Source organism: Nyctereutes procyonoides, unplaced genomic scaffold, assembly GCF_905146905.1.
Source record: "Nyctereutes procyonoides isolate TBG_1078 unplaced genomic scaffold, NYPRO_anot_genome, whole genome shotgun sequence".
Classification (NCBI taxonomy): domain Eukaryota; kingdom Metazoa; phylum Chordata; class Mammalia; order Carnivora; family Canidae; genus Nyctereutes; species Nyctereutes procyonoides.
The window spans coordinates 8,619,678-8,635,333 of NW_026575141.1; the positions used below are offsets into that span (position 1 = coordinate 8,619,678).

Below are 15,656 nucleotides of genomic sequence, written 5' to 3' on the forward strand. Positions count from 1 at the left end.
ACTGTAATATAGTTAGCAGTTGGTCTTTGAAAGATGATGTACTCAGAATTATTACAGATAAAATGTTTTAAGCAGCTATCAATGGAATGGCTTGCTACATTACTTCTCAGGTCAAATGTATTCTAATATTTAGGTTCACAAAAATTACTTTCAGGTTACAAATTGCTTTGATTTCCATTTGCATTTTTAAGTTCCTCTCTTTCAGTGGACTGCTTTTCCATCACTTTATACATTGCTGATTTAGAAAATCCAAATATATTCTCTTTATCAGTTTGGTTGACTTTTTTCATCTATTTCTGGAAGCTTCTCATATATTAATGATAATCTCTTTTTGTCATAAGTGTTTAGATGCTTTTCTAGCATTTTAGTGCTGATGGTTTTTGAAATACAAATGTTTAACATATCTTTGGAGTCATAGTTTTGTTTGGAAAGGTTTACCCATTCATTACAAGATCTGAAAAATATTAGTCTGTATTTTCTTAAAACTCTGGTATATTTTTAAAAACATATTGTATATACTACCTTGAATTTTGTTTTATATGTAATGTGAAATAATCTTTTTGTTGTTAACTCACTTATTTGAAAATCGTTTATTAAATCATGTGACATAAAAGTCATACCTGTATATAAAGATCTATGGAGCAACACTTAACAGAGAGCCTGAGATGAATTTTCTTCTTCCCGTATGTGACCCTGTGATAGTTCTCCTTTGTTAAGAGGAGGCCTATTCAGATGTAGTCCAATTTTTAATCATTAGGCAGAGTATTTGCTACAAACTCCACATGAGATTTTTGGAGATAATGGGTTGATAAGATTCTTTATCTCAATTTTAATTTTTCATGTAATAATACAGTCTTATTGTTAATCTCAGGCTTTTTAGTTTATCATTTTAGTATTTTTTAAGAGTTGCAGGAATATGTTGCATGTATATGTAATATTCATACTAATTTGCTTTCTGGCTCTATACCCTTTTGGACACTTCACATAGATAGGGTCATATAACATGGTCTTTTTGCTTCTGGCTTATTTCACTTTAACATAATGATTTTGAGGTTTATTCATGTAGCATGTATCAAAATGTATAGTCATGGTATAGCATGTGTTCATGTTTATTGCTGAATATCAATATACTTTTATAGTTATTTAACAAATTATTCTAATTGTTTTGTCTTTCTTACTTTCAATACAAACTCTGTGAAGATAGAGATCATTGCTTAGTATAAATCCTTAAATCTAGGAATAACACCTACTGTGATTGATTAGTATGTGGAGTAAAATGTTAAATCCAGACATAATTACAGAATAACATTTATGAAGTCACAGAATATTAGCCTACATAACCTGTCCTGTCTTTTGTTTTTTTTTTTAAGATTTATTTAGAGAGGATGCAAGTATGAGTGAGGGGAGTGACAGAGGGAGAGATCTTAAGCAGACTTCCCTCGGAATGTGGAGCTAGACACAGGGCTCGATCTCATGACTAATGAGATCATACATGACTGGAGCCAAAATCACAAGTCGGACATTTAACTGACCGAGCCATGCATGCGCCCTTCTAATTTGTGTTTAATCTGTATATATACTAATATATATGTTCATGTATACATCTCTAGCCTAATATTTATGCTTTCTTTCCTGCCTTTCATTACTTTTTTCTTTTTTTTTTTTAAAGATTTTATTTATTCATTCATGAGAGACATAGGCAGAGGGAGAAGCAGACTCCCCTCAAGGAGCCCAATTCAGGACTTGATCCCAGACCCCAGGATCACACTCTGCACTGAAGGCAGATGCTTAACCACTGAACCATCCAGGCATCATCCCTCATTACTTTTTTCAATATGATTAAAACATGAAGAGAAATTTACCTAATTTTACACCAGCATAATAAAAGGAATGCTACTATATGTAGTAAAGTTTTCTTATAAAATTAGTAAGATAGTATTGCCTTGATTCAGTGAGTTGCCTTCATAACTTTAGTTGGGTGTTTCAGTAATAAACTTTTATACAAATGGAAATTTATTGAAATGCTGATTGGTTTATAGACAGTGCTATAATAGATAAAAAAGGAGGTGAAACAACTTTTGTGGAGGAATTTTTTGTGGATTGTATAATTTATACATGCATGCTTCTTTGATTAGATGAATTACCAACGTTCCCTTACAGTAAAACTCCAAGGCAATTTACACTTAATCATGCTGATGAAATTAGGTTAATTACTCAAGATTGTGGAATATAGGACTTAATTTATCATTTGTTATCTTTTCCAGATTTGTATGAGATTACATGAGGAGTTAATCTAAATGCTTTGTCAGCAGTTTACATATGAAGTTTTATTAAAGCATTAAAGTCAAGACTTTACTCAAGTTTAAATATATATTTTAAAATGTATTTAAAGTAATTTATATTTATTTTTATATTACATTAGCACCTAAATGTACTATTTACGTAGGTAAGGTAAAAATACTGATTTATGAAAGCTCTTTCTACTCTTCCTAATTTTCCTACTGGTGTTAGCTATCAAGAAAATGGACTATTATCTTTCAGCTTTGTAACTTCATTGTTAAAATATGAAGTTGTTTGTAATTTCACAAGTTATTTTTCCTCCATTTGGGAATGAGTTAAAAATGAGGCATGGGGAAAGTAAGTATATTTATTATTTTATGTAGTCATTTTTGATGGACTGTTTATTTGGTAAGACATTTCACTTCCTTGAAGCAGTAAAACATTTAGCAGTTTACCTTGTTAGTATTTGTTAAAATGAGTAGCTTAGTTTCTGGTCGTGAATCATATTAGTTGAAAGAACATGAAAGCTATTTAATATTTCATTTAGATTGTTAATTGTTTTTGTTATTGAGAGTGAATTATTGGACAAGATTTTTTTTAAGATTTTATTTATTTATTTTAGAGCATGCACATGCATGAGCAGGGGGAGAGGAGCAGAGGGAGAGAATGCCAAGCAGACTCCCCGCTGAGCAGGGAGGATCCTGACATGGGGCCTGATCTCATAACCCCATGACATGTGCAGAAATCAAGAGTTGGATGCACCCAGGTGCCCCTGGACAGTTTTTTTGTTTTGTTTTGTTTTGTTTTGTTTTGTTTTAATGCCACTTGTTTTCCTGAATCTGAATTTTTGTTTCCTTCTTTCCTTGTTAATAAAATCTTATTATACAAAAGGATTTGAACACAGGTGGGTCTGTTTGGTTTAAACTTGCTAGAAGTCATGGATGATGCTTTCAAAGGAGAAAATATAAGCCAAGAGAAAAAGAGTGAGGAACAGGGACTTATTAGCATATGATAGCTCACATACTGGTGTGCAAATATGCTCCGTCTAAGGATATGCCATTTTCATCTACATAGAGTCACTTACATGAAAACATACAAATGTGGAGATTTCAGGCCTTGCAGTCACATCCCGAAGCAGCTGGGGAGTGCCCTCTTCTGCATAAATCTGTACCAGCACATGGAGCCATCCCATTTATCGACTCAGTTCTGAGCACATACTTACCCACTTGGCAGATACATACTGGCTGTGTGTATCTTTAGGCATCCCCTGAGGTTACTGTTGTCTCTTGGTGATCCATTCTCACTTCAACTCTGAACCTGAAAAAGACCCTAACCGTCCTAACTCTGAATCTGACACAGATACTTCGGGGGGGGGGGGGTGGAGGGGGTGGAAGGGCCCGGAGAAGGAATGTGTACATTGTAAGTAGCACGTATGTCCCTCTTTCTGATGGTTTATATGAAAAGGCCAGAATGTAGATGCATGTATGTGTGCAGCCATGACTGCTACTCTCTTGGACTCAGTAAAGTTCCTCTGGAAAGCTCTTCAGGTTGTGCAATATTCCTATTTGAAAAAGGGGCACCTTTTTTCTAATTTATAGAAAGACACTGCAAAAGCTAGTAAAGGCCCTGTAGATAGTAAGATTATTTTCAGTGTCCCCTGGCATCCTTTGCTGTCCATTGAGTCATTTTTTGGAAAGCTGACACTTCTTAGGAAAAACAAAATAGTTTTCAATGTTTTGAAATTCAGATTAAACCTTTTTTTTAAAGCCAAAATCCCAGTGTGATTTTTTTCACTTATTCTTTAATATTATGTATGTGCTACAGACTCAACTGTGTCACTTCACCTTAGATAAGATTTAAATTTAGCTATTATTATTTATGTCTGCTAAATTTGCAGTTTCGTTTTTGTGTTGTAGCCCCAATTTATAAGAGTGGCTCATTTTGAGCCATATAAAGTAAGAAGAATAATAAAGGATTACTAAAACTTAAAATAACATTATGAATATAAGTAGTAAATAGTTCTCCAGTACAAATATGATGTGTAAGTTTGCATATTCTATTACAAATGAATCTGCAATATGTAATTTTGCAGAAGCTATCAAGAAACAAAAATGTGAAAAAGTCAAGTTTGACAATGCATACCTGAATCGGATTTTGAGAGACTAGTAATTTCTTCGCCCTGTGTTTTGTTTTTCATGAAATTTTATGAAACTGAAAACCTTCAGAGCATTTGTATTTTATTCAAAGCATTTATTTGTACTTTGAACAAATTTCAGTAGAATTTTCAATAGAATCTAAAGTGTGGCTGTCTCTGCATTTAGCTTTTGATTTCATCTAATCAGGGTGAAGGGACTGCTCTGTCAATTTTTCTCAGTGACTATCTGCAAAAACTTCTCAGTTCTTAATTCTTAACAGTGTTTACATAAAGCTAAAGAAGAAACTCCAAGATAGTGTCTCCAAACTTCTTTATCTTCTTTTTACAATACTTGAGCAATCCAGTGCACTAGTGATGCTTCATTTTACTGTTGTATCTGTCTTCTAAGCAAGGGCTCATTTTTCCATTTTAAAAAACAATTTAGTCCTTTACAACATAGGTAGGAATAATGACGAAATAATTACTAGGGTAATGAAATAGCAAAATATTTCAAGATACAGGAATACAGATGATTAAGATCCCATAATTCATCTTAGATTTATAGAAGGGTGCAAGAAAGCCATATGATAACTGGGGGGAAAAAAAGGCTGTGTGTTTGATTCTATTAAAAAAAAGTAAAATTGGGCAGCCCAGGTGGGTCAGCGGTTAAGCCCCGTCTTCAACCCAAGGTGTGATCCTGGAGACTTGGGATTGAGTCCCACATCGGGCTTCCTGCATGGAGCCTGCTTCTCCCTCTGCCTGTGTCTCTGCCTTTCTCTCTCTCTCTCTCTCTCTCTCTCTCTCTCTCTCTCTCTGGTCTTTCATGAATAAATAAATAAAATATTTTAAAAAGATAAATAAAATTGACCTTTGATATTTTGTAAGACTGCTAAGAGAAAAAAATGTCATGAAACAATATTCCTCACAGAGAGCTACTGAAAAAAAACTTCAGAATATAAATTTGGGTCCAGTAGACTGCTGATATATTAAGAATGAGAATGTAATATATTTTACTTTTTGAAGATGCTTATCAAGGTTTTGATTTTATTTTTAAGGTTGTTTTTTTTTTAATATTCTCTTAGTTGTTTCCCTTTCCTCATAGAATCAGATTTCTTTTCCTCCCTCCTTCCTTAACTCTCTCCTTGCCCTTCTTCCTCCCTTTGCCTCCCATTCCTTTTCCCTGTCCCTTCACTCCTGCTCTCTTCTCCACTCTTCCCCTCTCTTTCCATTGTCCATCAGTCCTTTTTTCCTTCCTACCTTTCTTCCCTCCTTCTAATTTTGCTCTATATCTGGTAATTGTTTATCATCTTTATATTTAAAACTAGGTATGGTTTATTTTAGGTTATAAACATTTGTTTGCTTTTTATGTAAGTACTTTGTTTTTCCATACTGTTTTGATTACTACAGACAGCTTTGTAATACATCTTGAAGTCTGAGACTATGATACCTCCAGCTTTGTTTTTTTTTTTTCATGATTGCTTTTCTGTTTTGATTTTCTCCTTGAATGGGAAATTTGATAGAGATAGGGCATGTTAACTCACATTGTCACTGTTGGGTGGGTGGAAAGAGCTGCCCAACTGGCTCTGGGCTCCCTAATGTGTTAATGAGGGATTCATTCTGGATGGTAACACCCACACTGGAAGCCTTAGCACTTCCGTTATTCAGTGAAATATTCTTGGAAAACAACCTGTATTCATGGAAGTGGTAGGTTTAAATACTCTGCCTCCCAACCTGAAATCATTTTCCTGGGCAATACAGATCATGATGGGTGGTTATTGCAACAGTTGTTCTGTGTGTAAACTTTTAATCAACCTTGATTTTGGCTCTACTTTTCACTGCCACCCTTAATCTCAGTGACTCCCATCTTCAGTGTAACCACTTTATACTGTCTTCTGGGTTGTCTCCTCTGTTAGTTTTATTCCTGACTCTTTATTTTCCCTTCTTGAAACATGTTGCTATCTTTTCTCCTTCTCCTTCATTCTCCTCTCCTCTCGTCCTTCACTGTTGTGGGTTTAGGCTTTTCTGTCTCGATACTATAATTACTAGGGTACTAGGGAGTACTGGAAGTGAACACATTTTCTCCGTGTGAAACTTTCTGGAACATGCATATCAAAAGACAGTATCTATTACAGTTTTTACTACCACTAGTATTTGAAATTTTCATTTTCATAGCAGCCCAACTTTTAAATTTTTTTGCCAGCTAAAGTGTGTTTCTTTTTCTAATGTGTAATCTTCTATAAGAAATTAGCAAATTCTCATTTTTTTTCTTTTGAGTTTGTTGTTAATATAATTTTCTATGAATTGTTGATTACTTTTAATTACACAGTTACTGTGAAGTCCTGGGTCTTATAAGCAGTTTTCATAGGATCTTTATGCAGTACATTGAGTCTTTAGCACATTTGTTTCAAATATCTCCTAGTCTTTTCTTTTTACCCTAATTTTAATTATGTTTATTTTATCAGTTATTTTTATTTGAACATGTTTATCTGCTTCATGATTTCTAAACTTTGAAATAATAAAAAAAAGTTACTACCTCCCCAGACAATTTATATTAATTAGGACTTTTATTTTTGTTTTACTAAACTTTCTAAAATTAATTTCTGTGGAACACTCTTGCAGAATAATTTGGCAGGGCATTTTAAGAGCCAAGAAACTGTCTCTGTGTTTTGATCTTTTTCTCAGAAAGCTTAATTAAAAGGAGGGATAAGAATTTGTTTGGTGTCTTGAATTCAACTATATTCTTATTTTGTCAAATGGTTTGAAATACTAAACGGTAAAATATTTTTGTGTTTTCCAGATTATTGCTCGGTTGTAACAATTGTGGACCAGACAAATGTAAAGCTAACCTGCATGCTCTTTAGTGGAAATTATGAAGCCCTTCCAATAATTTATAAAAATGGAGATATTGTTCGCTTTCACAGGCTGAAGGTATAGTTTATACTATCTAGAACTTATCTGTTTGAAGAGAACTCTATTTTTCACTAATACTAGTTAGCACTAATTATGTGGTTACTGTGGTAGAACATGACATCAAGCATTTCAAGAGATAAGAAGAAATGTAAATAATACCAGACTTCAAATAATTAATATTAGGAAGGCTTTTCATTTGGACGAATTCCCTGCCCTCCTTCTACCGAAAATGTATTAGATGCCAAGATTAAGACTAGTTGCATTGTCTTCTCACTTCTGAGTATAGATTGATACTTTTAGAGGTTTTCCATGTAGAGCTGGGTTAAAAAAGCAAACATATACATATACACACACACACATATATACATGTATATACATATATATACATGTATATAAACATATACATATACACACACATATATACATGTATATACACATATATATACATGTATATAAACAACAATTGAGAAGTTCTATTTTCCCTGTTGTATTAATTCAAGTACAGTGAAAGCAGTGAGAAGTATAAAATCAGTAAGTTCATCTTCTTTTATGAAAAATGTATTAAAGCATGAACAGATATTTTGGAACTTTTAAAATTATGCTAGCTGTCAAACAATTATATGTAAGGAAACCTTTAATATGAAGGTAGAGCTATTAAATAGTATGTAATTTAAAAAGAAATTAATATTTTCAGGCCTTTAGGTTTTAAGCATTTTAATCCCTTCATCTTTTCCTCTTGTTACATGGGTTTCCATGAAGCCCTTTCATTATCTTAGTTGTCCTTTTTTTTTTTTTTCGTGATGCTTCAGTTTATCTGTGTCTCTCATGGTCAGTGTGATGCTTGTAAGCGAGCAAAATATTCTGGAAGTGTCCTATTCTTGGCTTTGGTGGGAATTACCTTTCTTAATCTCTTATGCCTTTCCCCGAGAATAGGAGAACAGTAGAGAATATTTGTGAAAAGTTAAAAAAGAAATAGAAGTATTGTCATCGTAGCACTATATTTCAGGTTTATCCCAACTTCAAATAATAACTTATTTCCTACACACACTTTTTTCAGACAGTACACTCTTCCCTACTAATGTTTTTAGTTGTTCTTGCTATTAATTGAAGTAGAATATACATCTCAGTTCTATTTGTTCTAAAGAGAATAGACTCTAGGTTTTGTTTTCTAATGTCTGGCTTACGCTTGTGTGATTCAACCATATTACTGCATATAGTTTCACTTTGTTCATTTTCATTGGTAAGTGGTATTCCATTGTGTGAATGCATCAGAATTTATATAATCTGTGAGACATTCAGTAAGTATGAGGATATTATGCTGCTTATAAATAGTCTAATACATGGTTTTTAGTGAATATGTATGTTAATATTAATTTTATTTATTAATGGAAAATTTACTGGATAGACTAAATAGATTAGCTATATCATATTTAATTGAAGATAGATCAGTAGAAGTTATCTGCTCTGAAGAATAAGGATAAATAAAAGATTGACAGAGCCTTAGGGACCTGTGAAATAATATTAAATGGTGAAACATGTCATTTGAGATGCACAAGAAAGCCATGTGAATGGGAAACAAAAGTATTTATAGAAATAAATAGAAACAACCAGAATTTTTCCAAATTTGATAGAAAACATGGACTTAGAGATTTTAGAAACTCAGTGCACCCCATGCATGGCACCACAAAGAAAAACACTTAACCAAATCACTGTGAAACCACTGAAAAAGATCTGAAAAAAAGATCCTCATATGGGCTGGCAGAGAAATAAGACATTCCATATAGGAAACCGTAATACCAACCATCTTGAGAGGAACAAAACAATGATAAATTTAAAGTGGTGATAGATAATTTATTCACCTGGAATTTTGTATCCAGAGAAAATGTTTTTCAAAAATGAGAGAATCCATGGCCAGTGTATCTTCACTACAAGTAAATGCTAAAGGATGGTATTCAGGACAAAAAAGAATGCTACTAACCAGAAACTTCATGGTTAGGAAATGATTAAAAACAAACAAAAAAAGGAAATGGTGAATAAATGGTAAAAGATACTGTTTTGTAGTTCTTCCCATAATTTCACTAAAAGATAAATGGCTGCTTAAAAGAAAAACAAAAACATTTAGGAAGATAGAGTTTATAAAATTTGTAGAAGAATATGAACGATAGCACAAAGGATGGTTAGTATGGTTAAATGGAATCATACTATTGAAAGGTTAGTACCTTCAGAGGTTGTTACACTTTTGGTAGAAAGTGTAAAACAGATATGGACATGGGGAATGTGATATGGAAAGTAGGGATTATGTAGTAGAACTATATTGATTCCAAGTAGACTTTGAGATAAGGATTCTTTCATAGCTCAGAGGAAGTAAACAGAATACTAATAAGTTCAAAATAAGGAAAAATAGAAAAGCAAAATTTTTAAAAAGCAAAAATGGAGACACAAAAGGAAAACAAATAAGATAGTAAAATATAACCATACCAATAACTTTTATGTAAATGGACTAAACAGCCCTTTTGTATGGGAAAAGTAGACTGAATAAAAAAAGCTAAAACAAATATCACTCCCTACAAGAAATGAAGACACAAACAAGTTGTGAGTAAAACTGTAGAAAAGTTATACCAAGCAAACAATAGCATAAAGAAAATGAAAACACTATTTTAATATCAGAGTATTACAGGAGATTAAAAAGGGATGCATCTCATAAGGACAAAAAGGTTTCTTTGTGAAGAAGATACAACCATGGTAAATGGACATACACATGAGTCCACTAGCTGAGCTTCAGAATTGGAAAGCCAGAGTCTCTGTTGATGATCTTCGCTCTCAGTCTGCTGAAATCATAGCCTCACTGCATCTTAGTCAAGTTGAAATCTTGTACTTTAAGTGTTCTAGTTTTTCTTGTAACAGTCATAAGTAATGGTCACTTAGCATCTTTTTTCCTTTTGTAAATTGTACCTTAGTGAGAAAAGTAACAAATGTAAAAGTGCAAACCTGATAGGGTCAGGGAGTGGATCACCTAGATCTTTAAAGAAGACCAAAAAATATTACTTAGTGTTTTAAGGTTTGTATGGTGCTTGTGGATCTTGATACAGCCCGGTTGATTTTGTCATTTTGTATGTTAATTAAATGAACATATTAAATAATTATATCCTCTCAACTATGCTGGCAGAATTTATAATCTCTCAAATTTCTTCAGTTCTTGGGTTCTGCATAGGTAAGCTGTTTTGTTTTCTGCTCTGCCCAACTTTCTTAGATCCAAGTATATAAAAATGAAACTCAGGGTATCACCAGCTCTGGCTTTGCATCTTTGACATTTGAGGGAACTTTGGGAGCTCCTGTCATACCTCGTACTTCAAGCAAGTATTTTAACTTCACTGCTGAGGACCAGAAAATGGTAGAAGCTTTACGTGTTTGGGCATCTACTCATATTTCACCTTCTTCAACATTAGTAAAATTGTGTGATGTTCAACCATTGCAGTATTTTGACCTGACTTGTCAGCTCTTGGGCAAAGCAGAAGTGGATGGAGCATCATTTCTTTTAAAGGTAGGTATTTTAAATACTTTAAGTTGTAAGTTAACACCACCTACATGAGTTTACGTTTCATTTTGATGGGATAAGTATGCATACTGTGTTATTATATTAAGAACTTTAAATCCAGCTTAACCATTTATGATGAGCTGAGATATTCATGCAACTCTACTCTTGAATTTCTTTATACTTCCAGAGAAAAATAGTATTACAGTAGTTTATAGTTTATGCTTTATTTTTATTTTAGAATTAATAAAATATATTTTCTACTGTTTTAGTTTAGTTACAGTTCTACATATGCATGTTTTTGCTTCCCTGTCAAGGTATCCTTCCTTCTCATTTATTTTCTTGGCTCATGGATGTTGGGTTTTCTTCCCATGTCATTTCACTGCTTGTTTCATCGGGTAGATCACAGATGATTTTGAAGTATTTATTTTTATCCTTGTTCTCTTTTGTTTTTAAATCATCATGATTTTTAAAAAGTAATATAAGACCATATAATCTTTGTTTACATACCCCAATATACTCATGAATGGCTTCTGAAAAAGACAGTTGTCTGATGTTAATCCTCACCTACTCATACTAGGCAGGATGCATTTAAACAAACAGAGTATTGGGTTTACCTTAATTATCATTTATAACTTGCTCTTATTAAGGAATGGGGAAGATAGAAATCCCTGAATAAAAGGCGACGTTTTTTAAAGTTGTAAGTACTCTGAAAAAAATTAATTGCATGCTATAAAAAAGTTAAGTATGACATCTGAAGTTAAAGCAGAGTAAAATCATCCAAAGTTAGAAGGAATCATAGGTCAGCCAGTCATAGTTTCTGCCCAAAGTGACATTCTTAACAAATGAGCTTTTGTTAATCACTGAATGTTTCTGATGACAAGTAATCTATTGTGCAGAGTATACCTCCATCTTTTGACTGCTGTGTTAGAAAATTCTTAAATTCTGAGATATAATCTGCAGCCTTTTAGCTGACATGGCTGAATCTGCATTCACTCTAAAGCAACAAAACATATGCCTGCATCCCATTTTTATAGATAGCCTTTTCAGATAAGTGAAAACAGCTTTCATGTCGATGTTATTTTAGAATACAGCATTCAGAAGTGAATGTAAGAATTTCTTGAGGACAATTTAAAATAAATCTCAGAAGTCTGTATACTCTTTGACTCAACAATTTTCTTTCTCTAAATTTATTTTTTAAGTTTTCTAAGTTTATTTTGTAAATATGGAAAATTGCATTTAAAATAATATTCTTATATTTCTTACAGTAATAAAAATTGGAAAAATTCATTACTAACAATAGAATTAATGTGAAGTAGTAATGTATTATGTAATACTCTTTCAATAAAATGACATTGTAGACATAGTTATTAATATGGATATTCATAATTCTACTTGGCAATTAATGCAATTTTATTTACATACTAAATGTATTATATGCATAGTAAAAATACATTAAGAAGAATATATAGCAATATTTTTACTCATGTTATCTCTGGGAAGTCAAATTTTGAGTGATTTTTTTTTTCTGAAATTGATTTTCCTATCACATACCAGAAATAACTTTTTAAATTATGTTTTAAACACAAAAAGAGCCAGACATTACTCCAAGGTGAGGTATGGAAAGCATGGAATGTAGCAATTATTTCCTGTCTCATCCTGCATATGATAGTAGTACAGTTTCCTTTATTAGTAACTATGATACTAATTTAATTATTCTTATAGACATGTTTTACCAGTAGCACATTAAAACAAGTATACACTGTAATCCAGTTTATTTTTAGAAATCAGAAATGATTATTTTTAAAGAAAACTATAATCCTCTTTGTGAATGTTAAATATATTTGTGAAAATGTTTAGCAAAATAGAAATATGCCTCCTTGACTTGATAAACAATTTCTCCTGTAAATCAAAATGTTTAGTGGTAAAATTCTGTCAATAATGCCAGGAACAAGACAAAAATACCCACTATTTCTCCGTTACGTTGTTCAGGAAATCTCAAGAATTCACTAAGATAAAAAAAAAATGAGAGTTATAACTCTCTTTAAAAGAATGAAAAAAAAATCAGTACTTTTAAGATGTAAAAACCCAAACAATGAACTGAAAAGCTATTTGGATTAATAAAATTATTCAGTGACATAGCTGATTTAAAACATTAGTGAAATACAGCTTTGCTCCATATTAGTAACAAATAGAATATATCATTGAGCAAAAGTTCTTTCAACATCACAATGACTGTAAAACAAGACAGTTACAGCAAGAAATCCCTGAGCGTCTGTGAAGAAAACTAGAAAGATTTACTGAGGAGCATGAAAGAAAAGTTAGGACTACTAAAAAAATTTTTATTCTTTTTTAAAGTGTTTTTTTTTAATGAAATGCCATTTTTGTTATAACTGTATTTATTGAATTGACAGTGGTTCTGAAATTTATTAGAAACACTAAATGATCAAGAATAAGACAAGAAAAACTTGACAAAGAAAACTCGGTCGTTTTCTACCATATCAGATATCAAAGCATATTGTTCAATTACATTAATTAAGATTATAGTAAAATTGATGAATGGAAAAGATTGGGAACCTCAGAAACAATCTTACACTGTACGTATAATATATGCATGATAAAAATAACATTAAAAATCATTTCAAATTGATAGATTGTTAAATAGTGATTATTACCTGTTTTGAAAAAAGAATCAGATCTATATATAATACACAAATTTCTAACAGATTAAGTTTTGATACAAAATTACAAAAGTTCCAGAAGTCATTAAAAAACAAAGCAAGACTGGGTTGTAAGTGATTAAAACTGAAGCATAAAAGCAATGTAGCTACACTGCTCTCTCAGCTCCTCCCCCAAAAGACTGGTAGATTTGTCTGTAAAGCTATTTGAAAGTCATAAAAACAGTAACACAAAATGAAAGAACAAATTCCAAGTGGAGACAAGTGTTTGCGACATGTAAGTGTTCCAAAGTGTTTGTCCTAGTTCTTTGAATAATCTAGGGAACAGTGAGTGACCCAGACTCAATGATTGTTTATTTGAAACTTGGCCTAGTCACCAGCCTTATTGAATACTTCCTCTGTAAGTGGACACTGGCAGACAAGTACTCTGTAGAAATGTAGTGTTTTCTGTTTAGCGAGCCTGTTTCTCTTGCCTAGCCAAATTTCTTACATACAGAGGGATTCTTACCTCATGCCAGATGTCTTTTGTCATGCCCTTCTATAACAAAGGGCCTAGCACAGCACAGGCTAGCTTGCATCTTAAGGATGGCATGGTGCATATTTACTCATCCTGTGCCCTGCTGCATCCTTATCTCAGCATAGCTTACGTAGCAGTTCAGTATATCTTTTCCTTTTCCAGCCCCCATGAGTTTCATTCATTTGTATTCATAATCTCTGACATAAACAGAATGTTCCTCTCTGTACTTTTAAAGGCCTTTTCCAAAATAGAACAAAGTGAAAAAATGAGCGAAGTTTAGGATACATTCCTAAAAGTTAGGGATTCATACTTAAGAAAATGAGCAGATAGTCATAAAGGTTTGTATATAAGATGGTAAAAAGATAAATTCAACAATATGTTAATACTTTTTTCTAAGCAGTATGAATTTCTTTCTTCTTTGTATTTTCTTCATGTCCTATATCTATGTAGTCCTTTTATATAGATAGTCCTTTTATATACATGTTATCAGAACATACACCATATTTAAGGTTTAGCAGATATTTGAGGGAATACATTTAATTACTTTTAAGTTATGTTATCAGCGAATAAAATTCTTCTAAAAGTCTCTACAGTTACACAAAAAGATCCTTAAACTTTGCTCTACTTTGTTATGGCAGGTATGGGATGGCACCAGGACCCCGTTCCCATCATGGAGAGTCTTAATACAAGACCTTGTACTTGAAGGAGATTTAAGTCATATCCATCGGCTGCAGAATCTGACAGTGGACATTTTAGTCTACGATAATCATGTTCAAGTGGCAAAATCTCTAAAGGTGATGTTGAGTAGCAAATGTTTGCTCTTTTTGTTTTTACAGATGGGTATATCACATTTACAGATATTTGAGGTCTAGAAATTAACTTTAATTTTTAATGTGTAAAATATATTGAAAATAAATTATTAGAAGATGCATTAAGTTATAGTGTCATAAACAACTTATTGAAATTATAAAGAATATTTCTTGAATATTTTAAAGCTGTATACAGTTTTACTATAAAAATAGGAAAAATTTTATTTTACAAAATTGTATAAAAAACGTGTAAGCTTAAATGTTAAGCTTTATTAATTGGTTTTTCAAAATCTAGCCTACAACTTTGTGCTCATTATTTTAATTGTTAATCTACTTCTAATATATATCATAAATTATATGTTTGTACTGTACAGTTTATTAGAATTTGCTCACTGCTTCTGAGTTATTTTTTAGGTAAAAGTGAACTTCAGATATGGCACTTCTTGATTATTATTATTGGGAATATTTTATTTTTTTTATTTGCGGATATCTTTTCTAGCAACAAATGGCATCATTAATAACAATAGTAATGTTTGGTAAGCACATCATATATATTTAGCACTATCCTGTGTAGTTGGTCACCATTGTCACCATTCCTATTTTATAAATTAGAAAACTGAGCAAGTTTTTTTAATAAAGAATAGTTAAGGCAATCTTAAGCCCAAGATTTCATGGCTATGTGGATGAAGCCAGTATTTGACTCTAGTATTTGCATCCAGAGCCAGTCCTTTTAAAGCAGTATAAAGAAATGATTCTGTTTATTGCAAATAGCATCCATTCTACCTTTAGGGAGTTA

General features: G+C 32.2%; 1 protein-coding gene across 5 annotated transcripts in view; it reads left to right on the forward strand.

Annotated features, from left to right (window-relative positions):
• The window catches only part of POT1 (protection of telomeres 1), an 81,205-nt gene that overhangs the window by 36,203 nt on the left and 29,346 nt on the right, over window positions 1–15,656 (forward strand). For all 5 annotated transcript variants that reach the window (XM_055307586.1, XM_055307584.1, XM_055307588.1 and 2 more), the window contains exons 8-10: window positions 7,212–7,342; window positions 10,575–10,865; window positions 14,690–14,845. In XM_055307586.1, the coding sequence (XP_055163561.1) occupies window positions 7,212–7,342; window positions 10,575–10,865; window positions 14,690–14,845 (578 nt within the window). The remainder of the gene's footprint in view (window positions 1–7,211; window positions 7,343–10,574; window positions 10,866–14,689; window positions 14,846–15,656) is intronic.